General features: G+C 45.2%; 1 protein-coding gene across 5 annotated transcripts in view; it reads right to left on the bottom strand.

The window, feature by feature from the left end:
* PTCH1 (patched 1) overlaps positions 1–25,706 on the bottom strand; it is a 130,088-nt gene extending 104,382 nt beyond the window's left edge. Inside the window, exons 1-2 of one of the 5 annotated variants that reach the window (XR_007245012.1) lie at positions 12,256–13,424; positions 10,507–10,699 (exon numbers count right to left, since the gene is read on the bottom strand). Coding sequence is in view for 2 of the 5 variants with exons in the window: in XM_048502933.1 (XP_048358890.1) it covers positions 10,507–10,699; positions 12,256–12,636 (574 nt within the window). In the remaining 3 variants the exon portion in view is untranslated. Of the gene's footprint in view, positions 1–10,506; positions 10,700–12,255; positions 13,425–25,118 lie in introns of those variants that run through there. The other 4 variants (XM_048502934.1, XM_048502935.1, XM_048502933.1 and 1 more) reach the window with 4 other exon arrangements.
* Between the last annotated feature and the right edge of the window lie 952 nt (positions 25,707–26,658).

Here is a 26,658-nt window from a genome sequence, read left to right as displayed (position 1 = left end):
ATCATGAGGATAAAATGGGAAGAACCATGTATATCACTCTAATAATCTGAAAGGGATAAGAATGTACCAAAAAAGTAACAGTTCTATTCTAAGCAAAGCTGCGAGTTTGTTCTGACCAACAAAGCTGTTTGCCTAGTGAATGGGGGCAGAGGAGAATACTCCATTAAAAAATAAGAATAAACCTTAAATCTGTCATTGGTGCATTTGATACCTCTGTAAAAAAATTCTATTGACAGGAGAGAAATGAACATTACCATTTAGCTACAAATGATGGAAATGAACATAATTCACTCAACACCAAGAGAATAATCTGAAGGCATCTGATAAACTCACATTTCTGATGAAAAGCAGGTTTGGGGCTGGCAAATTTTCTACAGGACCCTGCCCCAAAGCACCAAGTATGGCCCTCAAAGTACTTCGAGGAATTAGTAAATTGTGCCAATTTATCTGTTCTTTTGTATTCAAGCTTACATAGGTAGCAGCCATAGTCAGCATTTGCAAACCATCACATGTAAAGCTTCAGGATACTGCTTTTTAAGATGACAGAGTATTGCTATTTCTCATTGTTTCACTTTATTTATAGGAAGTGGCAGGAGGGGTTCTGATTTGGACTGGCGCCTTGGGGCTGGTTCCGGGGAATGTTAACCCTTCCCCTCTTGCTTCCCAGACAGACATTCATTCTCGTTTTCTGCTCTCTTGCAAATCCCAGGTGCATCATTGCATCTTCAGTTAGCAGAGAAGGGTTGAGTTCCCCATTAAACAGATGTCCAGGGCTAGGGTCTCTGAAATGTGTATAAAATGCTGTCAAGTCACATTTGACCTATGGTAACCATGCAAGGTGTTCAAGGAAAGATACTTAGAAAGGCCATTTGCCATGGCCTTCCTCTGCATAGCGACCCTGGAATTCCTTGGTGGTTGCCCATCCAGGGTTGCATACAATTTTTTTTGGTATTTGTAAAATGTTGGTTTAATGAACCTGAAATTTTGCAGAAAATTCCCCCCAAAAGTTGAATTCCCCTACCGATTTGGTTTTCCCCAGCTTTTTTCAAATATATGCAAATATTTGGGAGTTTTTTAAAAAATGCAGGTCCATTATCTTTCCAGGAATCCAGGGTGGGGGCGGTTTTTCAAAGCAAGGTAATCAATTTGTAGTGCAGCTGCAGGTGAAGTTTGGTGAAGATTGGGTTGCTGGTCCAATGTTATGTGCTCCCAAAGCGTATGCCTCCAACCATCCTCCACAGGACCCAGAGAAACAACCTCAGACAAATATTTTCACTTTTCTGGTGCAACGGTAAGAACATTTTTCAGCAACATTGCACTCTATGGGGAGTCTTTACAGGGCTCTGGGGAGGGGAGCTATTTTGAGTTAGAGGCATCAAATTTTCAGCATAGCTGAAGGTACCTCCCCAAGTTTCATTAAGTTTGGATCAGTGGGGCCAATTTTATAGATATCCAGTTTTCCTCCAATTCGGGACCCATAAAATTGGATCCACTTATCCACTCTGCACCAAACATGGGTTCTCATAAGAAAAGGCACTAGCAGCTCCACTGAAAATTGAGTGCCTCTACCCTGAAAAACATTTCCCACCCAGGGCCTTGGAAAGATTTGACAAAGAATAACAGGGAGGTGTTCCCATTGAAAGTTAAAGGTAACAAATCCTGTGTTAGTTAATAGGAAAACTTTGTGAGGCTTTGAGGGCAATTTTTTTTAAGGTAGAGGCATCAAATTTGCCATGTGGTTATTGGTGCCTTTCCTTTTGAGAGCCCCAGAGTTGATGAAGATTGGGTCAGGAGATCAAACATTATGGGTCCCCAAATTTTCAGAGGTCACCCCCTTTTGGGGCCACATAAAATTGGAAACCCTGACCCAATCTTCACCAAACTTGGAAACTCTTGTAAGGAATGCATTGTCGAAGGCTTTCAAGGCCGGATTCAACGTTGCTGTGGGCTTTCTGGGCTGTGTGGCTGTGGTCTGGTAGATCTTGTTCCTAACATTTCGCATGCATCTGTGGCTGGCATCTTCAGAGGTGTATCACAGTGAGAAGTCTGTCACTGGATACAGTGTGTAACAGACTTCTCTCTGTGATACACCTCTGAAGATGCCAGTCACAGATGCAGGCGAAAGATTAGGAACAAGATCTACCAGACCACAGACATACAGCCCAGAAAACCCACAACAATCTTGTAAGGAAAGTCACCTGCCGTTACATAGCAAATTTGGTGGTTCTGGTAAAAAAACTGCCTTCCCAGAGCCTTAGAAAGATAATGAACCTGAAAAATACACACACAGCTTTACAGTTTTGCCTTTTTGGCTCCAATAAAATGATGCCTTTTTTTTTTGCAGAAAAAGCCTACATATCTGAAAGCAAACTCTTATTCCTATCGAAATATCTACCAGTGCCAACCCTGCTTAGCTTTCAAGATCTGATGAGATCAGGCTAACCTGGGTCATCCAGGGTCTCTGATAGAGATGGTTAATTTCAAAATCCAAATATGCCATTCTTCCATCTTTCCCCCTGAACTCTCTCATCAAATTCTCCTTCCTAGGTGTGAGTTTCTGATTCCCAAAACCTCTTCCCCATATTCCACCTCTTCCTTTCAAAAATCTTTGATACATTTTCTTTCCCTAGTCCATCTATTTTAAACATCAGCTGTTTTAATGACTTTTTCACTATCAAGACTCCACTACTTCTCTCTTTCTGAATTTTCATGCCAATTGCTAACTCTATTCTACCTTTCAAGGAAATATATTTCATTTTCCTAGATTCTTCACACTCTTTATGCCTGTATCACTATTTTTAAGGGATTGGTTGGAGGGTCATATAGTATCTGACAACCAATGAAATAAGTTTTCTGTCCATTCAGCTTCTAAGATGCATGTTCCATGGCATTCTATGAAACTGGATGCTCAAATATGCATCCAAACTCATTGTTAGCTGAAATGTGTTTAAAATTCCTGTTACAACAGGAAGCTGGCAACCCATGGAAAATAAATACCAAAACTGTCTTCAGACCCAAGTCTTCAATCACTCCTATATTGTAAAAGAAGACACAGGGAATAGAAATAGTAATCCGCAACATGTTATATAAGAAATGCTGTAATAAAGGAACTACTCCTTTGTTATCCATTTCCTTTTTTCTGATCTGTGTAAAGGCAATTCATCTCAGAGATTTCATTGACCACACAAGAGTTGATCATGACTCCATCCCCTATTTGCCTCAGTCAGTATATATACACCTCCATAGTTTAAAAACAACAACACATGAGCAAACTAGTGCTTTTACTTCAGAGCAGCTTATCACTAGTCCCTTTTCCCACACAGCTATTTAATTGCACATCTATCAACCTACAACTAGTTCTCAATTAGAATAACCCTTCTCTAAAGCTACACCACACTAACACTTAGGTTTATTGGAACATTCCAAGCTTTCCCTCTCAAATTTATTTTTTTCCCTCAGGGAAGTTAAGAGAATTATTGAAGGCATTGTAGTGCCAATTATTTTGTTAAAGCAACTGAGGTAGTTATCAGCTGAACTGGTTAGAAGTAACAGCAGAACAATAAATTGCAGTATATAGAGGAAAGAACAATAGAACAGTAGAACAAGAATCAATTCATAAGAACTGTACTTCTGTTACACAACAGGGGAAAAAAATTGTACCAGCTTGTCTTACAAAAAAAATCAAGAGCATAAGAAGGCAAGAACAGCAGATGGTTACCAACATTGCATGGAACCACCACTATAACTACTCGTAAGATTGATGGTAGTTGGACCACAAATGACTAGCGTGGAAACCCCTAAGGTTTCGGTGCTAAGCAATCCAAGAATAATGATATGACTCTTCAAATATTTGAAGAGTCATATTTCTGTAACATTGAAAACAGGAAAAAGAATTGCATTGGAAATAAGATGTGTGCATTATTATATTGCACAGACACCAATAACTTGGAGCTAGGATCTATTTAATTATTTTGGACCCTCAAGACTAGGCTTGTGAAAAATCTTAACTATGACACTTCTTTCCCTGAAAGACGAACAGGTCAAGAAAAAAGAAGGGCTGATCAGAAAAACAGTGTATGGTTCAGTGGGCTGCCATCACGTGTAAACAAACTTTGCTACGGGGAATAGGGGTACTCTTGTTTCCTTTTCATTCTCGCTCCCCTCTTCCCTGGACAGCAACATCTCATTGTTTGTGAGGAAAATTTCTTATTTTCCATGGTCACACAAAGCATAACTTGATACCACAGGATTACCACTAACATATCCCATGTTTGCTTGTTTGTATGTGCGTTTGCTGTCAAGTCACAACTGGCTTATGGCGACTTTGTATGTGTGTTTGTTGTCAAGTCACAACTGGCTTATGGTGAATTCGTAGGGTTTTCAAATCAAGAGATGTTTAGAGGTGGTTTGCTATTGCTTGTCTCGATGTCACGCCCCTGATATTCCTTGGATGTTTCCCATCCAAATACTTGCCAGGTTTTAGGCTAAGAGTGTGTGTCACCCAGCAAGTTTCCATGGCAGAATCGGGATTTGTCAACCACTACACCACCATAGGTGGCTTTTTAAAAAAAAATCAACAAATGCATAGATGATAGATCCATCACTAGTACAGCTATCTGGAGCCTCTATGTTCAGAGGCAATATACCGCCAAATGCCAATCACTGAGAGGGCCAACTATGGGGAGAGGCTGAACCCTCTGTTTTCCTGCTTATGAGCCTTCTGGGGCATCCGTTCCTATTTTGGAAAACACAATGCTTGAACAGATGAACTACTGATCAGATATTGTAGGTCCTTCTGTATTTGACATTTGGAGATCTCTAACACAAAGTCTTCAAAAGTCTAAAATGACGAATACATGCATTAATCTTTTTAAGACTAACATTTCTAAAGGGAATGTAATTAAAGCACATAGAGAGATGGCCAGTGAAATAATTGTTTAACTTCCTTGAAACACTGGATTATGAGATTAGAAACTATGAAAGTTACACCAAGTTTAGTGACTTTGGGACCTGCAGGGGAGAAGTAAAGTATTTTGTGTGGCAACTTTACGCACAAGAATTGTGTTGGAAAAAATATAAAAACAAATGCAATGTGTGTTCCCTCCAAGATGTTGCTAACTGCCAATAAGTGATTCAGGGAAAAGCCACTCTATACCAACAGGTTTAAAGAACTCAAAGTGTATTGGCACAAGTTAGAAAGGAGAAAAAGAACATTACTAGGAAGATTTTAAGGACTGCACCTTTTTTGCCTCTGATTTTCCTTCTCTTTTTTCTGAGAACTTGACTTCCAGGTGGGTTTTTACAGGCCTTGTGTAAATATTTCAGCTTAATAGCTTTAAACATACACTGCTAATCATTCACTTTGGAGTCTGGATGATCTTAAAATTCATTCAAACTTTACTTTCACAATGAAGACTGAGTTGGGATTTTGTAAGTTTACAGTTCACTTACAACAGTATTTAAGAGTGTAATATCTTCTGACACTGTATTCGCTAGTATTCTACCAGACATTACATAAAACAGACTGGATTCTAATATAAATACTGACAATTTCTTGAGAGGCAATAATTTACAAAAAGCTTTAACAACAAAAATAAAAGTGTCTTTATTGCAACAATCATGAACATCTATTTTAAGTCATTTGAAGTATTCACCTTATTTGGTTAATACTGTTTGATGTATTCAAACTCGAGCTTGAAAAAAAAAGAAGGGGGAAGGTAGTGGCTACTTTCCTCAATACTCTTTGCTAAAGTCATTTTAGCAGACAAGTAAGCAACTGGTAGCCCCAGGATCAAAGCTGGCTTTTGAAAGTTAGCTGCCTCTCGGGAGCTAACCTACTGGTTACAGAGGGTAGTGGTGGATCAAGAAACTAGGGCAATAGGATTTGTTGAAAAGTCTCAAAGATAGGAAAGAATGGGGAGTTTTGGCCCACCAGCCTGCATAGTTTTCTTAAATTCTTGCTTTGACAAATTAGTTGCCAATCACAGTAAGACCATTCCAAAGTAACTGTTTCAGGGACAACAGTCTCAGACTAGTGCTCCGGCAGTCTATGGAAGTAACTGCAGACTTGAACAGTCCTACAGACTTAAGCAGAGCTTGCCTTTGAGAAAGACAGTCACACACCCAGGTGTTTATTTTTATTTATTTACTTTTTAGATTTAGACCCCACCCTTGCCCGAGGAGCTCAGGGCAGCAACAACAGTTAAAACCACAATAATATCTTAAACAATGTTAAAACAGCATTAAAACCCCACATCAGATGGCAACTTACAATCCAGACATCTCTCCCCCCCCCCCCCCCCCCGGAGGCCAGAAAAACTGTTAGGAGATGTTAACCCAGCTGTCCATTCAGGGAAAGTATGGCGGAGTAGCTCCATTCTACAGGCCTTGCGGAAACTACTCAGGTCCCACAGGACCCTGAACTCAGATGGTAGCATATTCCACCAGGTAGGGGCCAGGACTGAAAAGGTCAAGGGATTACCAGAAAATTCCCCTCCGAAGAGCGGAGGGGTCTACTAGGGCAGTATGGGGAGAGGTGGTCCCTAATGTTATAGAATTAAATTGTCAAAAAAGCACTACATCCTGATCCCATACGTCCATTATCATGACTATTAGAATTCCTACTTCCACAATAATTAGGAATTTATAGAGTATCATCATAGTCCCGTAGAAAGAACTTTAAGAATCATTCCCAGCTGGAAGTTCAGGCATCTCACTATAAAGGAAGAAGAGATGTTCCCCCTTTGCATAGTACACTACAACCACAAGAATCTGGAGCACAATTAACTTGGTTAAGGACTATGTCTCTGTGGTAGGGCAAACGTTTGGCACAAAAAAGTCATCAAGCCATTGTAGTTCATCCTCACATCCCCAATCAAAAGTATCTCAGACTGCAAGTTTTGGGAAAGGCTCTTCTCTGCCCAAGATCCTAAAAAGCTGCTGCCAGTCATAGTAGACAATAGAAGCTATAGGAACAGATACTATAAGGTACCATTCTTGCATCACACAGAACCATCCCAAGTGATCCTCAGTACACATCTTTAGCCTAGTTATATTGTAATGTCCATAGTAAAAATATAATTTCATTAGGCATTTTCAGCCCCACCCCCAAAAACGACACCTTTCTTTTTGTCTTAATACAGAAAAGCTATTGCATTGTAGATGAGACTACAAACATAATCCATTAGGAACACCTCCAACATATGCTTTCCTGAAAAGGAAGGGAATTGTAGAAGGGTTTCCATTCATCTGAGGAAGGCTTATACTGAAGATATTCCTATGGCTACTGTGTCAAAGCAGAGATCTGGAAGCAAATACGGATGTTATCATTTCTACTGCATATATGCAGAAAGCACCATAATTTCCAAACCACTCAAGTCTTCACTCTGTACAGTTCAACATTCAACAGTTGCTTATCTAATTTACTTACATAGCATGCTGTTTCATAGCCAGACTATTTATATTATTTCCTGTACTTAGTTCAAACACAGTATTACCTGACATCTGTGTTTGTGGCCCATGGATCAGCTAACTAAAAGAAATGGGAACCAACTTAAAGAGTGCCTGCTTGTTTTAATTACCACCACTCCTCTTCTTCCCCAATGTAATCTAGGAACACATGGCCTTCTTACAATTTTTACACTAAGTATCAGATTAAGATGTAATGAACTGCATAAACATGAAATTGGACATGTTACAACAATACAATAGGCTTAAGTTTAAGTTTGCTTAAGACAGTGTTAGAGGAAAATTAAAACTCAGAGAACAGCTTCATCTAACGCTGATATAAGAGAATGTGGCTATCTTCTTTCATGGATAATGATGTATCATGAAAAGACATCACAGCAGAAACATACTAAGCAATTATTTAGTAACCATATTTCTCTCTTCCCAAGAAGAGTTTGGATTTATACCCACCCCCTTTTTCTCCTGCAAGGAGACTCAAGGGGGCTTACAAACACCCTTTCCCTTCCTCTCCCCACAACAGACACCTTGTGAGGTACATGGGGCTGAGAGAGTTCTGAAGAACTGACTAGTCACTAGTCCAAGGTCACCCAGCTGGGATGTAGGAGTGCGGAAGCAAATCTTGTTCACCAGACAAGGCTCCTACGCTCATGTGGAGGAGTGGGGAATCAGACCTGATTCTCCAGATTAGAGTCCACCTGCTACACTAAACCAACCTGGCAAGAGCCATATATTATACTTCACATTCAGCCACAAATGAATTGTCACTGTAATAATCAGAGGATTGTAGGCATTAAAATGCCAGGAAAGGTAGTTGGTGATAGGACCATCAGTGGAGGACAGATTATGCAAGTCAGTGGGGAAAAAAAGAAGACTTCAGACCTAAATCCATTTGTACAACTTGGAAACTCAACTGCAGTCAACTGGATTTAACATGCATCTGGGTGCAGGACTACAGCCTTAAGAAGCTGGAAACAGGATGTTAGTATGTGGCGACCTGGAGTAACTGGCCTACTGTAAACTCAGAACTGAATGAACTGACTGTTCAGGCTCCACCAAAGAAGCCCAAATAAAAAGCACAGAATTTATTTCTAAAAACTGGTTATAACTGTGTTAATCATCTTCTGGCAATGAAGTACAATGGTTTCATATCAACAGCACTATCTGGATACTAATCCCCAATTTTACATACTGATAATCCTACACATCCCCACTGATCGTTGTGCCCCCAAGATGTTTTAAGACATCATTCAATACATGCCATCAGATATCAAACAGAATCTATTTATGACCCCTCCATTTCAGTCAATACCTGCCATTCATACTGGCAGGCTTGTGGTTGCTATAGGATACCTAAACAATCCAAAATTTTCCAAACCCTTTGTGTCCTTTCCCACCCTTTGTGTCAGCCATTGCACTTTGGGAAACCCACACCTAATTCTTGCATACATTATTATTTGGAAAAGGACTAGACACAGTGGATAGTTCAAAATAATGGCAGAAACCCTGCAGAACTGTAGGAATGTACACATCAAGGTACTCTTTGCTTAAACATATACGTAGCAAATATAATACCTCTTAAAAATTCTAATACCTCTTAAAAATTCTGATAGCTTGTTCCTATTAAGGCCAGCATAACTTTTATCATTCTAATCCAGTGGTGGCGAACCTATGGGACTCCAGATGTTCACGGACTACAATTCCCATCAGCCCCTGCCAGTATGGTCAATTGGCCATGTTTGCAGGGGATGATGGGAATTGTAGTCCATGAACATCTGGAGTCCCATAGGTTTGCCACCACGGCTCCATTAAACTATACTGGAGCTCTCACAGTCTTCATCCCTCACAAAGCAAGGGAAGTGTCTTCATTGGTCTGAGGTGGGTCAAGGTGGGGATTCTTGTTATGCAGCACAGCCTACTGCACAGAAATACAAGAAATGGAGCTCTCCATCTTGTCATTTATCACCTACACTCATTTGTAAATAACTATAATAAATTTGAAGGCCATTGTTAACACTACATAGCATGAACTAACACCAGTATGTCACTTCACTGGAAGGAGGAGACAAAGTAGGGATGCACATTTACTTTGGTGTAAATCAGTGGGACACTCTTTCAGCAAACATACTTCTCAAACTGCCTCTGAAGGTGTATTGTATTCCAAAACATTTTCATTCTCAAACACAGAATCCATAAACACACAGAGTCACTCTCCCCCACATCAGCTTAGCAAATACACATATATAAATGTTAGATAACTAGTTTATTTCTAACACAAAGTAAACAGCTTTCCTCCCTGTTGATTAAAACTACAGAACAAAATCAGAAGATTGCTTTTTTAAAAATCAAAACCCTCCTATTCCTCTTGTTTTAAAAATTGACTTTTTCCTTTAAAAAGAAAACCACCCCCATTAACAAAGCCCCCACCCATGGAGACCGGTAATCTGCTTTGCAAACATTCCTACATGCGTTCCAGCCTGCATTTCACATTTCCATTTTTTTTACCTTGAGACAATTTTTCCTCCTCAAAGCTGAAAGCTGTCCAAAACACAGGACCACACACAAGCACAGCCCTACTGAGCTGTGCTGATCACGTTCCTCCTGTTCCTGCTGCTGCTAAGGACACACACACACAAAATGGCGGAGGGGGTGGGCTACTTTCTAGACAGACTTTCCTTTCATGCATTTGAGAGGAAAGAAATATCAACTCTCAACTAACTCCCTGCCCTGACACCAGGATCTTCTCACAGGACACACAAGCAGAGACAGAGGGAGACTGTGTACTCCACAAAACAAGTCCACCATAGCAAGCCACCATTCTCTTCCCCCCCCCCCCTTTGTACCTCACAAAACATTGCCCTCCAGAATAGATTACAGCTTTCTCGGTATATTCCACCTGGCCTCCAGCCAAGGCTGAAGAAAAAACAACTATTTCTCTTTGGCAAGGGGGATGGGAGTTTTTTTTTTAAAAAGTTGTCAACTAAAAGGAGAACATCCCCCCACCTCTCAAAAAAAGCAATAAGGATTGGGATCAAATCTTACCTTCTACCCAGAGTTCCTCCACATTGGTTTCGAGATTAGCTGCTCTTAATCCCACAGCAAAAGCCCCGAATATCAGAAGGCCAACCACCAAAAATTTCCCGCAGTTTTTTTGAATGTAACAGCCCAGTTTAAACAACAGTCTCTGAAACTTTGCTCTTAGCCACAGCGGTGCTTTTCTTCCAGTAGCCTTTCCCTGAAATGCAAGGAAAGGGTGATAAATCAAGGGTCTGTGAATAGTTTGTGTTGCTGTGAATAGTTTGGCAAACTGTCCCAAAAGAAAGCACAAAAAAAAGCATCACAGCATACATCACAACAATGGTGACAATAACGTGCAGGCACCGGGAAGGCACGTCTGCACCCTGTGTCAGATTCACGCACACCCTCTGAGCTGCTCACGTGCGCAGTGAGAAACTCTGTGGAGCACGTGGTGTTTTTGCGGAGGTTCTCCTATTCATAAATCAAGGCAGGCTGCTGGATTACATCACAGCTGGAGTTCTGGATAAATCAGACAGACAGTACACGCTCCCTTATCAAGCAACTGAGCCTCTGCCTTCCGAGGAGATCATCCCTATTGATTCCATTCACAAAATAACAACACTGGCAGGAAAGCCACGCTCCAAAATCAAAGCCCAACAACGCCAATATCAACCCAGCATTTCAAACACTATTTGGGGGTGGGGATACAGAATGAGAGAAGAAACTACTTAATCAAAACTGTTGTCATCTTGGCCTCCTGCCTCCTTGGCTGAAGCCCCCCAGCTTGCTTGTAAATGCAGGGCCCCACGTGGCCAGCAGCACTGTTCACATCACATACTTAATACTTATTATGCCTTTCCATAGGGTTTGGAGACGATGTGTGATTGGATTTAGGAAGCAGAGCAGCCATCGAAAAGCTACCACAATATTTGCGAACGGAAGAGGGCAGCCACATGGATTTCTCGCTTTCCCCTAAAGCCTTTTAAAAAAAACAAAACGTTTGCGCTCACTGAAATGAAACCATCACTGAAGAAAAGCGAGGATGTTTACTTTAAACATTTTTCCCCTTGCAGCAAAATTAACTCTCTTTTCTAGGCTACATATTTTCCCTGGGAGTAAAAAGCGACCTGAAGGGATGTTGGCTCTGGAGTGGAGGCTTAAGGTAGCAATTTGTTTACAACTTTCACTCTCCTCTCTGCAGCTGGAGTTGAAACGTTAGTTTGGCAAGGCAGGGCGCTTCCAAAGAGCACAGGCGCCCTGCCCTGCCTTGCCAAACTAACGTTTCAGTTCCAACTGCAGAGAGGAGAGTGTGGCTTAAGTTGTGAGTGGCGGGGGGGGGGGGGGGGGGGAAGAGGGTCAGGATGCATTAAGCATTGGAGATCTCGAGGTTGTTGTTTTTTGTTTAAATGCTTTTACAGGAGCTGGGCGAAAGCAAAACTGAATGAGATGGCCGGACGACCAGGGATCGCTAATGGGGACAAGGGAAATCAAAACACAGCAAAAAACAACAGCAACCCATCACGGTCAAAGAAAAGCAAAGTGCAGACGAAGCGAGGAAAGTGGCTCCAAGACAGGAAGAAAGGCGGGCTGCCTGGAGACCGCTGCAAAGTCCAGGACATCCACACACGCCTCACTTTCTCCCAGCAATGGATTGGAGAGCCTGCCCTTCCACACACACACACCTCCTCCCCCCCCCCCCCCCCCGCCGCAATGCACTCTGCCGAGGAGCAAAAGCAATTCCGGCTAGGAAACAAACGAGAGCCTGGAAGGCACCTTTGCGATCTGCTCCAAGGCGAACCCCGCGTCGCAGTAGGTGGGGCGCTGCAGATACTCCAGATCCGGCGGCGGCGCGACGCGTCTGTTCCCGCCGGTCCTTCTCCGCCTGCCGCCGCCTCTGCCCGCCCGATCCGGCTCTCTGCAGCCGCCTCCTTCACCGCTCTCCGGCTCGGAGGTACTAACAGCTGAGGCCATGTTGCCGCCGCACAGTCGGGGCTGCCGCCGCCGCTGTTGTTTTGGCGACCCCGAGGCTGGGTCTTCTGCGGTTCCCCCCAGCGCGCTGGGGCTGCTGGTTCGGGGCGATCCAGGGGGACCGGGGGACGGCTGGCTGGGTGGCGATTCTCCGCTGCTGCTGCTGCTGACAGACCACTGCTTCATACCGCGTTGGCTGCTGCTGCTGCTCGAGCTGCTCCCGGCGAGTCAGACTCTGAGCCTCCCATTGCAACATTTCGCGAGGATCCGGAAGACTCCGCCGCGGCCGCTGCCCGCATCCAGTGTGCGTGCGTGCGTGAGTGGGGCCGGGGAAGCTCCGCAGGCTCGCCTCCCCCCCGCCGCTCTCCTCCGGCTTCAGTCGCTCTCCAGACTCCTAAAAAGCCAGACTCCCCCCCCCCCCGGTCCTTTTTCTCGCCAAGCCGAGCCAACGAGGGTTGGAGAGAGCCTGGATCTCAGCGTTGCTGCTGCTGCTCGGCGCGCTGGACCATCCTGTCTGGGCGCAGAGCTGTCTCTACGGGCTCCCCGGGCTCCCTTCTCGAGGCGCGCGTCTCGCACTCTCTCTTCCGCGGCGTGTCTGCAGCAGCAGCAGCAAGCAGCAGCTCCCTCGCTTCAATAGATGAGCTGAAGAAGGGGGGGCGGGCGGGAGGAACTCTCTCTCCATTTGGATAAAGGGAAGGAGGAGGGGTGAAAGGGAGAGCGGAGGGAGAAAGGGGGGAAAAAACTGAAATCCCGCCCCTGGGGCTGTCAGATGGCTTGGGTTTCTGGGCTGCGATTGGCTCGCAGAGGGCAGAAATTACTCAGCAAACATGACTATTATTAGCTGCTTAGCAACAGCTCACCAAAGTAGAGAGACCACCCAGGCAGGCCAGCCTTGTGTGTGCATCTCCAACTTCAGGGGAGCCTTAAAGAGATCCAGCCTTCTTTGCATGCAATTCTGCCATTAAGGAATGCTTCTCTTCCCCCCACCCCTCCTTCATTTTTCCCCTTCTTTTCAAGAACGTTTTAGCAGAGGGGAGAAAGCGTGAGAGGGAAAGAGAGGCTTTTAAAACAAACATACGCACAGAATTACCTTGCGATCGACATTCTAACGCACACACACATATTTTTTTTTTATTTTAAGGAAAGAGAAAGAGAGAATGATTTCCAAAGCCCTTAAACGCAAATCCTTCTGGAGGCATTTTTGGCCTCAAGCTGCAACGAATCCTGGGAGGTCCAAGCTGAATTCCCAGGCTGCACAGATAATGACAGGGTGGTGGATACTGCGGTGCACAGAGCCAGATTTCTCTCTCTCTCTCTCTCTTTGAACAAAAGAGAAGCCTTTACAAGAAAACAACCGGTTACATTAAGGAAAGACCACAAAGAAACCTGAATACTTGAAATAACAGATTGAAAACCTGAAACGGCCCAGTTGCCAGCTTAAACGCTAGAGGAATTCCAGCCTAACAAACATGAACAAGGATAAAAAGTATAGTTGGCGGATACTTTTAAACGTTGGCGGATACTTTTTTTTTTTTTTAAAGCCCTAGCTTTTCAGCCGTTCTGTTTCTGGCCGTGTCTTTAAAATTATTCCCGAAGAGTGTGTGTGTGTTACAAAGTTTCATTTCATCAAAGCTAGCAGCGTGTCCTCTGTATGATATGGTAGCATCTTGTATCGTGGGGATGGCTCTATTGTCGTGCGTGGAAGCCACAGGGTCGTCTTTTCCTCCCCCCCCCCCCTCGTCTCAGAAACCAAGGCTGTCGTAAGACCGCTCACCTGGGAACAATCACAGCTGCATACAATAATACGAAACCTTACGTATAGCATGCATGAAATTACAGTGCGTGCGCTTCAACGACTGAAAATGAGCCCCGGCCCCCATCGCTTATCTGACTTCCTTCTCCCCTCCCGAGACAGAATTTAATCCGAGGAAATAAATCCAAAATGCTTGTGGCCGCCCACCACCACCGTCCCAGTTGCTGTGTTTTTCCTTCTCGTCCCAGTTTTCTGGCCCCCCAAAGTGGCAAGAGGACGAAATAGTGAAACGGGGGAGGGTTGCTTTAAGAACGCGGGTTTGTTTTCATTGCGGTGGGAGGGGGGGGGGAGACCGCACATTCAGAGAAAAGGGAAAGGTCGCGGAGGCGGGCTGGGGGTTTCACGTGACTGGCTGTCTGCGATTTGCGAGAGGGAGCCTGGCCTTTTCTTCTACCCGGAATCGCGGAGCGCTCCCTTTGCCGCGTGCACCGAACCGTAAAGGCGAACGCCGCGAGCAAAAGCCTCCGCCTCGGAGCAAACACCCGAGCCGAGCCTCCAGAAGGAAGGAAGCCGCCGACCGCTCCAACCCGCTCCCCAGGAGAGCAAAATGCCAGACAAGCCATAGTACATTCCTAAAGGAGGTCTCTCCCCTTCACGCTACCCAATGGGAGGCCGCGTCGATTACTGCCAGCCAATAGGGAGACGGCGGAGAACGTTTCCATTGAAATCTGTGCAATATCTTTGGGGTGGTGATTGGCTACGGCGGCCGGGCCTGGAGGGTCGGAGGAGAAGCAGAGTCCGCTCCCCCGCCCCGTTGCACTCCACGCGCGCGCCTTCTGCAGATCTTCTGGGAAATGTAATATTGGGGAGCGGGAAGGCAGCTCGCGGGAAGGGGTTCTGACCCTCTCCTAACGCAGAAGGGACGTCTAGTTCTTCTAAGATACATACGCGAGCTCTGCAAAATGGGCAGCTTTTGAATGACCAGCGCTGCCCCAAGAGAAGGGTTATGTTCAGCCTAAGTGACTGGGAATTCCATTAAGACAGTAAAATCACTCCGTGGGAAGGCTTCGATTAGATCCCCGTGCAGAAAGTTACGTCGGGCGCGGACATAGATGCAAAACTACATTTCCCTGCTGCTTGGCGGAAGACGGATGCAAAACACTCCGCCGGCGGCGGAGTCATTTGCTTGCAGAGCTGCAGCTCCGATCAAAACCTCGTTTACGCTGGTATAAGCCTTTGCTTTCTGTTGCTCTCACTCCCAACCTGATGCAATCCTAACCGTTCATTCATGCTGCTGAGAATAGTTTTTCAATTTCTGCCCACTAAAATTCACCCTCTCGAATTCCCAAGGGGTGAGCACGTGGAATTTGGGAATTAAATCCTCAAATTAGGGTAATTCGACGAGAGCTACCAGAGTAAGGATGAGTGCATCGGGACATATGTTTAAACCTCCTGGGGCACATCCTCCAACCTTTGTATTCGGAGAGTGCTGATTTGGAATAACTCTCCCTCCAGTTTCGCGATCTTCAGTCACTAAATGTGGGCCAAAATTCTCACTACATATGTCTGAGGACTAGGAAAGGTTCACGTTTTAAAAAATTAGAATGAATTCTGAGCCTGTACCCTTCCTTGAACTATTGAATAAAACCGCTGTGAAGGGAAGACAATAAATAATACACCGCAACACAGAAGGAAGATGGGGCTAGCTTCGGAAGTCGCAGGAAAACACGTGTCCTGTACACGCATCTTATGGGAGTGCGCTTATCACATACACCCGCAGTATATTACCGACATTCTAGCTTCTTTCAAACATTGTTCCACAGATAGTAAGAAGTCACCAGACTCTCCATCCTAGGCTTCCCCCCCCCCCCCAGAAATCCCCCTCATGCCCTGTCTGGGTCGCCGTGTTCCATCTTGATCGGTCTTCACTCTCATCACAATGTCATTTTGATCTGGATTCATTTGGGACAATGATCATGTCTGCTTTCACTAATACAGGTCACGACCTGTCCCGGTAGCCCTGGGGAGGGGTTGAGCGCCGATCAAACATTTCTGCAGATAATTTCCTCAGCATTATTATCATTTCTTAGTGTTAATTATAGCAGCCCTACATTGTTCGGGGGCTGTAGCCTTGCGGTGGTTCTGCATCCTTAACTGTCAGTCACTATACGACTTCCTTCTGAGATGGGAATAAGCTGTAGAGTGAAGTGGTAGATTTTTGCAAGCGTTTTTATATATCAAAGCTAGTGTTCTGTTAATGATACATCAGTGAGAGTTAGAGAATGTTCACGCAAGTTGCAAAGTACCATTGATTTCCTCCTGTGATTCTTACCTCTTTCTTGTTGAACTTAAAAGTTCTTAACTTCACCTTCGGAGGAAATATAAAGAAGGGGGATCTGATCCAGGGGTAGGGAACCTGCAGCTCTCCAGATGTTCAGGAACTACAATTCCCATCAGCCTCTGTCAGCATGGCCATCTGGAGAGCCGCAGGTTCCCTACCCCTGGATCAGACCCTTTGGAAGCTCCTCAGTCCCAATTCAGCCACTGAAATAGTGACTGACAGCGCAGACCTCATCAGAGTTACACCCTTCTAAATCCACTGAAATCCAGGGACTTCGTCGGGGGTAACTGTTTTTATGATAGCACTTTTGGACTTTTCGGTACATTTAGGGCTTCTGAAAGATTGCTCCCAGCACTTATCCACAGTGCAGTGCTAGATGCTGTACAAGAACGTGCAGTATATTGGAAGGCACAGGATTGGAGTAAGTAGTCCCACGGTTTGAATGGGGCGCTCCCTTGTGATTTGGATTGGGACTGTGGCCCAGTGGCGTACCTAGGCAAACTGGAGCCCTGGGCAAAACCTGAGTTTGATGCCCCCCCCCCCAACAACAACAACCACCTTTATTAGGCATTGAAAGAATAAAAGAAAGAAATAAAGAAAACAGGCATTGGCAGGTAGGGGGTGGATTTAAAAGGAGAATCTGGGGAAATTTAGGGTTTGCCTGCTGTCAGGGGTGCAATTATTAAGATAGCAGCGCCAAAATTTCAGAGTATCTTCATGAGCCCCTACTGATGATACCACCCATGTTTGGTGAAGTTTGGTTCAGAAGGTTCAAAGTTATGGACCCCCAAAGGTGTAGCCCCCATCTCCTATTAGCTCCCATTGGAAACAATGGGGGATGGGGACACTCCCTATGGGAGTCCATATCTTTGGACTCCCTAAACCAAACCTTACCAAACTTGGGTGATATCATCAGGATAGTCTCCTGAAAAATCCCTGAAAAGTTGGTGCTGCTAGCCTAAAAACTGCGCCTCCTGCAGGCCAAAAACAGAAAAAACACTGAAAATTCAAAAAAAATCCCACCTGCATTTTTGGTGCCCCCCACAAGGTGGCGCCCTGGGCAACTGCCCACTTTGCCCAATGGGAGGAACGCCTCTGCTGTGGCCGTTGCATTGAAAGGCATCTCGAAGGTGAAGTTAAGAACTTTTAAGTTCAACAAGAAAGAGGTAAGAATCACAGGAGGAAATCAATGGTACTTTGCAACTTGCGTGAACATTCTCTAACTCTCACTGATGTATCATTAACAGAACACTAGCTTTGATATATAAAAACGCTTGCAAAAATCTACCACTTCACTCTACAGCTTATTCCCATCTCGGAAGGAAGTCGTATAGTTTTCAGTCCTATAGATCCTGCAGAGTAAACATGGCTAGAGTTGAGCTTTAAAAGCGAAGCAAGCTGTTGTTGACGGGCTTTCTTCATTCTACATTCCGGATCACGCCCCTCTCCCCACCCCCACCCCCACCCCTACCCCTACCCCTACCTCTTTGCAAAACCCTTACGATCCGAGGTCGGTTTGCAAAGCTCAATCTGGAGGCTCAAATTTAACAAGCCCTATCTTAATATCCTGCTTGCTCTGGTCCTCTCTCCCCCTGTGGTCTGGTTCATTTCATACACAAGAGATGAATTACCCGGGGATCTAATTGGTCTTGTTTCTGTATTTTTCCCCCGAGGAGAAGTGTCAATGTTAAAGTCTCGTCTCGACTTGGGTGGTCGAAGCGGAGGATGCCCCCAATTTGCCTCATTGCTGATGCACGCCGGAGAGGGCTGCCGCCGCCCTGACAGAGATCATCTGGCTCCTAATCAATCTGTCCTCTTTATTTACCCTGGTCCGCATTGTTACCCATAATATGCATGCCCTGCGTACGTAAACTGCCCTGGACCTCGCGGCTGGTGAACTTCCACAAATCACCAGGAGTTTGCGGGACTGCAAAACAGACGCCTTTCTACGTGGCACAGCTGCCCTGATGGCCACGCAGATCCAAGGTGGCGGCACTGGCGGGGCGTAAAAGTCGAGGCCCCCGGCACACGCAGCGCTCTCTCGCCAGCAGCCGGCCTCTAGACCTGGATCTTACACGATCTTGCAAGGCAGAAGCCGCAGATCCCTTGAGATCTCTTCTGGCTCCACAACCGACCTTCCCGTTTGCAACGCGCAAGCACAGGGCCCTGCAAGCTCGCCTCTCCTGCCCGACAGCACGTCTTGCTATGGGCCAGGCATTTCAAGCGCCAGAGAGAGACCATCAAGACCGTTGCCGGTCACGTTTATACACGAAAGGATGGTGAAATAAACCACCAGTCCCCTGTTAAGTAGATGGGTGCTGGAGAGAGCTTGCGCCCGCAGTGCCATTGACTGGGATCACTCACTGCCTGGCTTCTTGCCTTGGGCAGACCTAATAGACGGGCCACCCGATTCTCCGGGTTTACTCAAAACTAAGCCTTGTGATATTCAGTGGGCTTTACTCCCAGGGAAGCATGTACAAGGTTGCTTTATCATTACTTTATTAGGGCACTGTCATTGACAACGTGCAGAAGTGTCTTTATTTCCCACCCTCCACCCCCAAACTGGGGGGTGCCACCATTTCTGCCTAGAGAGGCTGGTGAAAAAGAGACACGGCTGATCTGGTATCTGCCACTCTAGCTCTGTAGCCACTGGACCAAGCTACCTCTCTCTTTTCACCCTTTCTAAGCCCACGCACTTAACCGGCAGGGTTTTTCAGTGGCAGAAGGCACATCTCGGCCGCCAAAAGGCCCCAGTTTGGATTTTTAACAGGCTTGGAAAACCTGTAGAGGTAATAGCTAGATGGGTTTTGATTCCTAAGGCAGCTTCAGGCTGTGGTTTGGGGGTGAATGGAGGGTGGGGGACATTCAACCAAATCAATGGGGCTGACTCCAGAGCAAGGTGTTTTCCACTGGAGGTTTGAAAGTCAGAAAGTCAGTTTCATTCACATAAATAGGCCAAATTACCAAATAAAGGAGCTTGCTTGGAAGAACAGTTTCATTGATTTGAATCACACAATTTGTGTTGGGTACTTTGAGATCCTCCTCCCGAGCTGGTGGCTCTAACCTGGAAATTTCCAATCTTCTAACCACACACACACAAAAAGAGATGAGGAACAGTTTGTTATATTTCATTCATTACTGGCCAGTCTTTCCCACCTTTGTCTGTCTGTCTTTCACTCTTTTGGGCTGACGCAGATGCGATTTCAGAGGGGCTTTTGGCAAAGTGCAAGCCAGGGCTTGGGAAAGGCCCTGAACAGTATGAATCAAGCCAGCCTCCGCTCGCCCCCACCCGCCTCCCTTCTCTGTCCGCTCCGGAGCTTAAGAAAGGGAACTGCTCGAGCCAACTTGTCAAAATAATGCGGCTAATTACCCCTGATCTCCTTTAATGGAAAGCTGCTCTGCACGCCACAAAGGAGCAAATGAGGGATCTGCGGCACAGAGATGCAGGAACACAGGCATTTTGTCCAGCAGAGATCTCTGGGCCAATGGGCCACCAGAAGCCCAGGGGAGCCCCGAGAGCCCTGAGTTCATGGAGGTGGCTCGCCCTTCCCCACACTAAGGACTATGGGAATTGTACCCCAAGACCTGGCAGAGGGTATTAACTGAAGACATGGGGCCAGGATATTCAGGACCCATCAGTGGCTGCTGACACTCAGCTCTAGATGTAAGTGAGGTGCCACCATCACCCTGTGCTTGTATGTGGCTTTTTTTTTTAAGAGGAGGGAATAGGAGAAAGAATAGGTGGAGAAGAATAATGTCTGGAAGATGCATCTTCTCTGACAGGTCTGAGATAGGGCATCTGAACAAACAATCAAAAACCCCATTCCTGGACAACTATCACAGTTGTCTCACTTGGAAAGGCCTTCTACAGGAAACAATCACAACTGGGTCCCTCTGGGAAACTGAAATCGGAGGATTCCTGAGTCTGAAGAGTCTGAAGACTCCTGCTCTAGGATCTTGCCAGCCATAGAGATTATACATCTCTGCCAGGTTGCAAAGCTCCCCTAGCTAAATAGTTTTATCACATGAGGACTAGAAGCTTGGTCTTTTAAATTAGAAGAGGAGAGACTTTGCACATTCTTGAAGGCATGAGATCCTTTTAGCCACAAGAGCTCAACGTCATATGTGTTTGATATCACATGTAGAAAAAAAGGTTACTGCACAGGATGAGCCCAGAAGCTTGCCTGACTCATCATCACATCTCTCTTGTCTGCTTGAGTGTGCATGCACATAAACACAAATCCTGACAGGAAAGTTGTGGGAAGAGAGGTGCACCCATACTTCTGGATAGCCCACATTTTTTAAGGTGGGCCTGTCTATATGAAGGGGGAAAGGTACGAGAACTTTAAGCAATGATTGCTCAGCTGATGCTTTGCAGTCACTTGTATCCTGTCAGTCAGTTATGAAAGCTAAAGGAAGGGGTGGGGCAGGCCAGTCCAAGAGAGGGCATGCAGTTAGGTGGGAAGACTATGGCAATTCTGCATTGGCTACCAGCACATGCAGGGCCGACATAACTATTTCTGGACTGTATCATTCTGGACCAAAGTGCAAAGCTCCAACTACTTTAGCATCTGCAAAATGATCTGAGAACAAAGCAGGTCTCATGGTATTCAGTGGGACTTACTTACAGGGAAGTGCTGTTAGGATTACGTCTTTTGCCACCAAGATGACAGAAATCTAGTCTTTAAATAGGGAAGAGTTTGAATTTCTACACCACTTTTTCTCTCCCTTTATGGAGTCTCAAAGTGGCTTACAATTGTCTTCCCCTTGTGGGGCAGGTGGGGCTGAGAGAGTTCTGAGAGAACAGTGACTAGCCTAAGGATCACTTAGCAGGCTTCATGTGAAGGAGTGGGGAAATTAACCTAGTTTACCAGATTAGAGTCCACCACTCTTAACTGCCACACCATACTAATTCTCTAAACACATATGGCTTCCTATTTTTTTCCCATGGGAGAATATTGCTGATTCTCCTCCCTGAACATTACATTCCTTGCATCTAGAAAACTAATAAATGAAGAAGATATGTTTTATCAAAGTTTCCTCTCACATGTTTTTTTCTAGTTATCTGAATAAGCAAGCTGTGGCTCAGGAGAGCTCTTATCCTGCCAGAAATTTTGTTAGTCCTTTGAGGTGCTTCTGGATTCTTGATATTTTCTGCTGCTACAGCCAGACTAACACAATTAACCATTGTGATCTGTTTTTTTTCTTATGCGTAAAGGCATTATTACTTTTGGAGTTAGAACACTGAAACATGGAACCATGTCCACCTGTGCATCCAGGAAAAGCTTATGGTTTAACTCATCTGGTTGTATTAGCTGGGCCTCATCAGTTGACAGGGTTTCAGAGGGGGGAGTGTGACATATCCTGAACCAGTCATCATGCAGAACCAGTCTATACATTGCAGAGAATGAGGTGGTTGATAGAATGGTGACTGAATTTGGTACCTCTTAAATGGCAAGTTGAGGTAGGGCAATAGTATCTGAAAAACTTTTCCCATGTAATCTCCATCTCCCTGTGAGTAGTAAACAAGCACCTCAAAGAGTAATGTTTAGAATGAGCATTTCCATGATGTGCCAATTTACTACATGCAGAAAGCTTTTTATATCCAAACATCTAACACCCCTGTTTCAAGTTGACTACCTCCTTCTGTATAATACAGATACAACATTTGGAAGGGACGAGAAGGCAGCATTAGTGTCTCCTTCGCAAATGCTTGAGAACATTAGATTGAATCCATTGTTCTGTGGAAGTGTGCCATAAGAAGGCTAAAGTTATACCAACCAATAGGTAGTAGCTTTCCTGGGGAGAACATCTTTGTCTTGCTTACACACCCTTCAGCCTCCCATTGGGAATAAGACAGGTTGTTCCTTTTCAGGATCTCTGCCATGGAATCTGGCTGTAAGAGGTGCAGACAGAGTCCAGCAACACAACCCCTTTGACCCACTGCTGGATCAACAAATTTATTAGAGATATAGGCATGAGAAATGAAAAGAAAGTAAAACAATTCAGGCTCAGTGTCCGTCTTTCTTTTACCCTGCTAATCCGGTTTACACATCACGCCTACATGTCTCAATGGGGCTTTATACACTGGGGCAAAGGCAGAGAAAATAAAGGGTGTCTTGTGAGAGTGTGTGTGTGTGTACTAAGGACAAAATTGAAGAAGACCAAGAGACCTTAGTTCCTAATTATTCTGACTTGTCAGTTTTCTATCTCCTGCATTGGGAATGCAATTCCAAAAAGGGGAGGAGTCACTTCACTTCCTTTTCACTGTGTCCTTGCAAAAAAAAAAAGCCAGGCTTGTCCAGGAATCTCTCCTTTGCTACAACATTGTTAGCTTATTATCGTCTTACCCCACAACTTGCTAATAAGATAACACAGAAATTGGACTGCTCAATCAGAAGAATGCTGTGGAGAAAAATGCTCCCTGGAATGTGCCTGTGTCCATCAGCCCAAGAAGACAGAGACCTTGATCTGGGCTCCAGACTTTATTTGTGAACTGCTTTGAAATTAAAAGGCCTGATTTCTCTCCTTGTGCCATTTTCCAGGCACAAAGATGATGCTGTTCTACAGAGGCTTCTTACAGACAAAACATCTATTGAGGGAAGTGGGTGCATCCAGTGAACACAGGATTCCCTGTAGATGATAGGCATGCAGTTGCTGGAGGATGGGATACAAGCCTGTCTTTAAAAATTCCCTGTTCTAACAGTGGTATGAGCTTGCCAAGAAGGAAGACAGGTTGCACTGAAGCCAAGCCTTGGCTGTGAAACTCTGGCATTTATCAGGCTTTGAATGGTTCCTACATTAGAGAAGTTGGACTAGGACCCAGGAGGAGGACATTTGGGATCCAAGTCCTTAGAGTACTCAGCAAACTCCCTGAGTGGCTCAGGAGAAGTTACTGTCTATAATACCAAGAACTGATAGTTTGAAAGAAATCAAACTGTCTGAGGTAAACTGAACTTTCTACTGATTGTGACAGGCCTCAGTATTCCATCTGTAAAATAGGGATCATAACCTGTTGCTTGGGGCTATTGGGAGGATCCAGCAAAGGAGGCCTGAATTGTAAGGCTTTTTTTAAATGATAGAAGTCATTGAAATTTCAATCATAGGTACATATACTTGATAATCTTTTGGAACATAATGGAATGGACTTTCTCGCAAACATGATTGGATCAAGCTGCCAAAAGTGAGGCACGTTCAACATTCATGACCTTTTGGGCAACCCAGTTGAAAAAACAGCAGTATTACCACAACCCTATTTTTCTTTGTAGTGGTCACATGACCAATGCATAGCAAATATTAATACTGTTTATGTAAAATCTTATATGAAGGTTGGTGGTAGAGAACAGAAAAACCAGCTTATTAAAGGAATGCAAGCAACCAGCAATGGTCAGTTTTTTAAAAAAATCACTGGGGCCTCTATTCCCTCACAAAGGTTGCCTTCATGTTCCATGATGAAATGTTGCCTTCATAAGTGCCTAGCCCTCAACTATTTCGTCCCCTAAAGGTGGAAGCTCCAAAGATTACTAAATGGGACTGGCTCCCCTTGCTGTTCTTGTGGCTATGAAGTCATTGAGTGTGCAGAAATCTAGTTCAGAAGAGCCCACAGTCTACATAAACTGGACTTTTGTGGCACCTCCAAGACCAACACCATTTCACCCTGGCACAAGCTGTAGCAGACCAAACCCCACTTCTTCAGATGCTCTGCACAGATCCTGATCAGAAGAAATCTGTCACCCTAATCCTCAACACACTCTTGGGAACTGGAATGGATCTTGCTTCTCACATAAGGAAGCTGTCTTGGGATGGCATCCTTTGGACAGGCAAAAATCAAACGGTGGACTGTAGGGTAGCCTGAGCACCGTCTAAATGGGAACAAGACTCCTAGTGCATGCGGAAAAAGTCTTCCCAGCTACAACAGGACAATGCTGCAGGCGGAGACCTCGGATGCAACTGTCTAACTCGGCTCCTTTCTAAACCCACCGCGTTAAATGTTAGTGTATGTATGTGTGTGTTTGTGGATTGCTCGAGATTGTGTTCAGAGTTCCCTTTCCTTATAGTCAGAAACAACCCCGAGCGAGGTGTCTCGAGACAATTTTCCACTACTCCCCAAAAGCAAACTCTCCTTCTTCTTCCCTGCCCCAGCCTTTCCCCTCCCCTGTCTCGTACACAATCAGGAGGAGCCCAGGGGGACTGGCTGGCAGGAGGCAAGGTGGCGACCCTTCCAAGCGTGAAAATGGGATCGAAGAGACCCCCCTGGACGCGAATTATCACCGATCAATTCCATCCCTGTTACCCCCAGCGGCGGCAGCCCATACTGCCACCGGAAAAAAAGATGAGTTGGCGTGTGTATGTGTGAGTGAGTGAGAACGCTCTACATACACAGTGACAACAACAGCAATGCGAGGAATCCTCCTCTGGCGCTCGCTCTGTCTCTCTCTCTCTCTCTTGCAAAAAGCAGCCCTGGATTTCCTTCCTCCTGTTGCATCCCCCTCCCGACCCACCGCTGAATCAGATGCCACTTCGCCATCTGCCACAAGCCCTGCTTCAGTTCAGGCACAACATCCACGCACTCACCTCCCTGTTCTGTCTCTGTTTTAGGATCAGAGGCCATTTTTGGTGCGTGTTCGCATATCCCCTCTTCTTTACTTACCATCTCCCCCCTGAGCCCCACGATGGGGCAGGGTGAGCCGCTGGAGGGACTGGCCGATTTCATTCAGTGCCGCCGCCAAGGCAGGGGACTTTGATAGGAGTACATCAGCTCGCGTTTTCCTGATCCTTTCCTGCTTGCCTCCAAACCTCTCTTCTTCCACCCCCACCCCAGTCGCCGAAAGGAACAGAAAGTGTAAAAAAAAAAATTAATCCTTCTAGGTTGCAGGCATTCCGCGGAGTGTAGCAAAGGCTCACAATTGCCTGCCTGTTTCTATTAAGCGCTCCATCGTCCTCTCCATGTGGGTGGTCTGGCTTTCTCAATAGGCAGGACCTGTCAGGGTCACGTGATGGATCCGAAAAACTTTACCCTTTTTACAATAAACTCACGGAAGGCAAAGTAAACCAAAGTAACGTGCTATGAGCACATCCCTTCCTGGGTAAATAGGCAGGAAAGCCTCCCGGAGAAGGTCCCTGAAAGTCGATTCCAGGCATGAAATTGACAAAGTGCCTACAACAGCCCTCTGCCTCCCTCCTCGCGGCCCTTTCCTTCCCCTTGCTCGGCTCCCTTGCCCTCTCCGTGTTCACTGGAAATCAGCTCTCATCTCCACAGAACATATATAGCTTCTTTCATCTTATGTACATTTCGGTTTTAGCCTCAGTTACCCTTCTTATCCATTTGAGAAGCAAAAGATTTGGGAGGAGGGAGTCTTACAAAATAAGGAGGGGGGGGCGGGTAGAGAGAAGTGCCGGAATGCAGTTTCCCTTCTTAAAACAAACACAGGGGTTGAATGGAGAATGAAGAGAAAAGGGGACCAGGGTTTTCTCTCTCTGATGAAATGTTTACCCATTTCACTCAGTGCTTTGTTTAGAGGAGTTCGGCCCCACAGGATATACCTTCATTCTTGTGTTTTTTTAAAATCACTAAGAAGGATTTGTCTCAAAGGGCGGGGGGGGGGGGGGGGGTAAGTGCACAATGCAAAGCAAAATGATTCAACTGTAGAAGATACCTGATGGTTACTTTTACCCCTCCTGTCACTGTTATTCCTTGATAGTTAAGTTTTTAGAGGGGGGGATGTGTCTTTTTGAAAGTGTGTCTTATTTTGTTGCAGTATACATGGGACATAGGTCATTTCCCCACTGAGAAATTAAATCTAGATACAACCAGGTTTCAAAAGAATCAGCACCTTTCCATCGAGGTTTTGCCCTCCCCACTGCAGTGTGTGTGTGATGAGGACATCCATGTCTATCACGCTTTCAAACAGTGCAGCAATCCCCACAATCACGTGATCGAATGTGCAATCTGCTCAGCAGCTCTTTCTTCTTTGACCTGATTGGCTGTTGTGCTGTGTTGGGGCGGGAATTTTTTAAAAACTTTTTTTTGCGTAGCTACGTCACCATGTGCATGTGTAGATAGAACTGTACCTGTTTTTCACGCTAAGATACATTTATGCACAGCTTTGGTACT

This window comes from Sphaerodactylus townsendi, linkage group LG07 (assembly GCF_021028975.2).
Source record: "Sphaerodactylus townsendi isolate TG3544 linkage group LG07, MPM_Stown_v2.3, whole genome shotgun sequence".
Taxonomy (NCBI): domain Eukaryota; kingdom Metazoa; phylum Chordata; class Lepidosauria; order Squamata; family Sphaerodactylidae; genus Sphaerodactylus; species Sphaerodactylus townsendi.
Note: the sequence above shows the minus strand (reverse complement) of the source record. Positions and strands in the feature narration are given on the sequence as shown.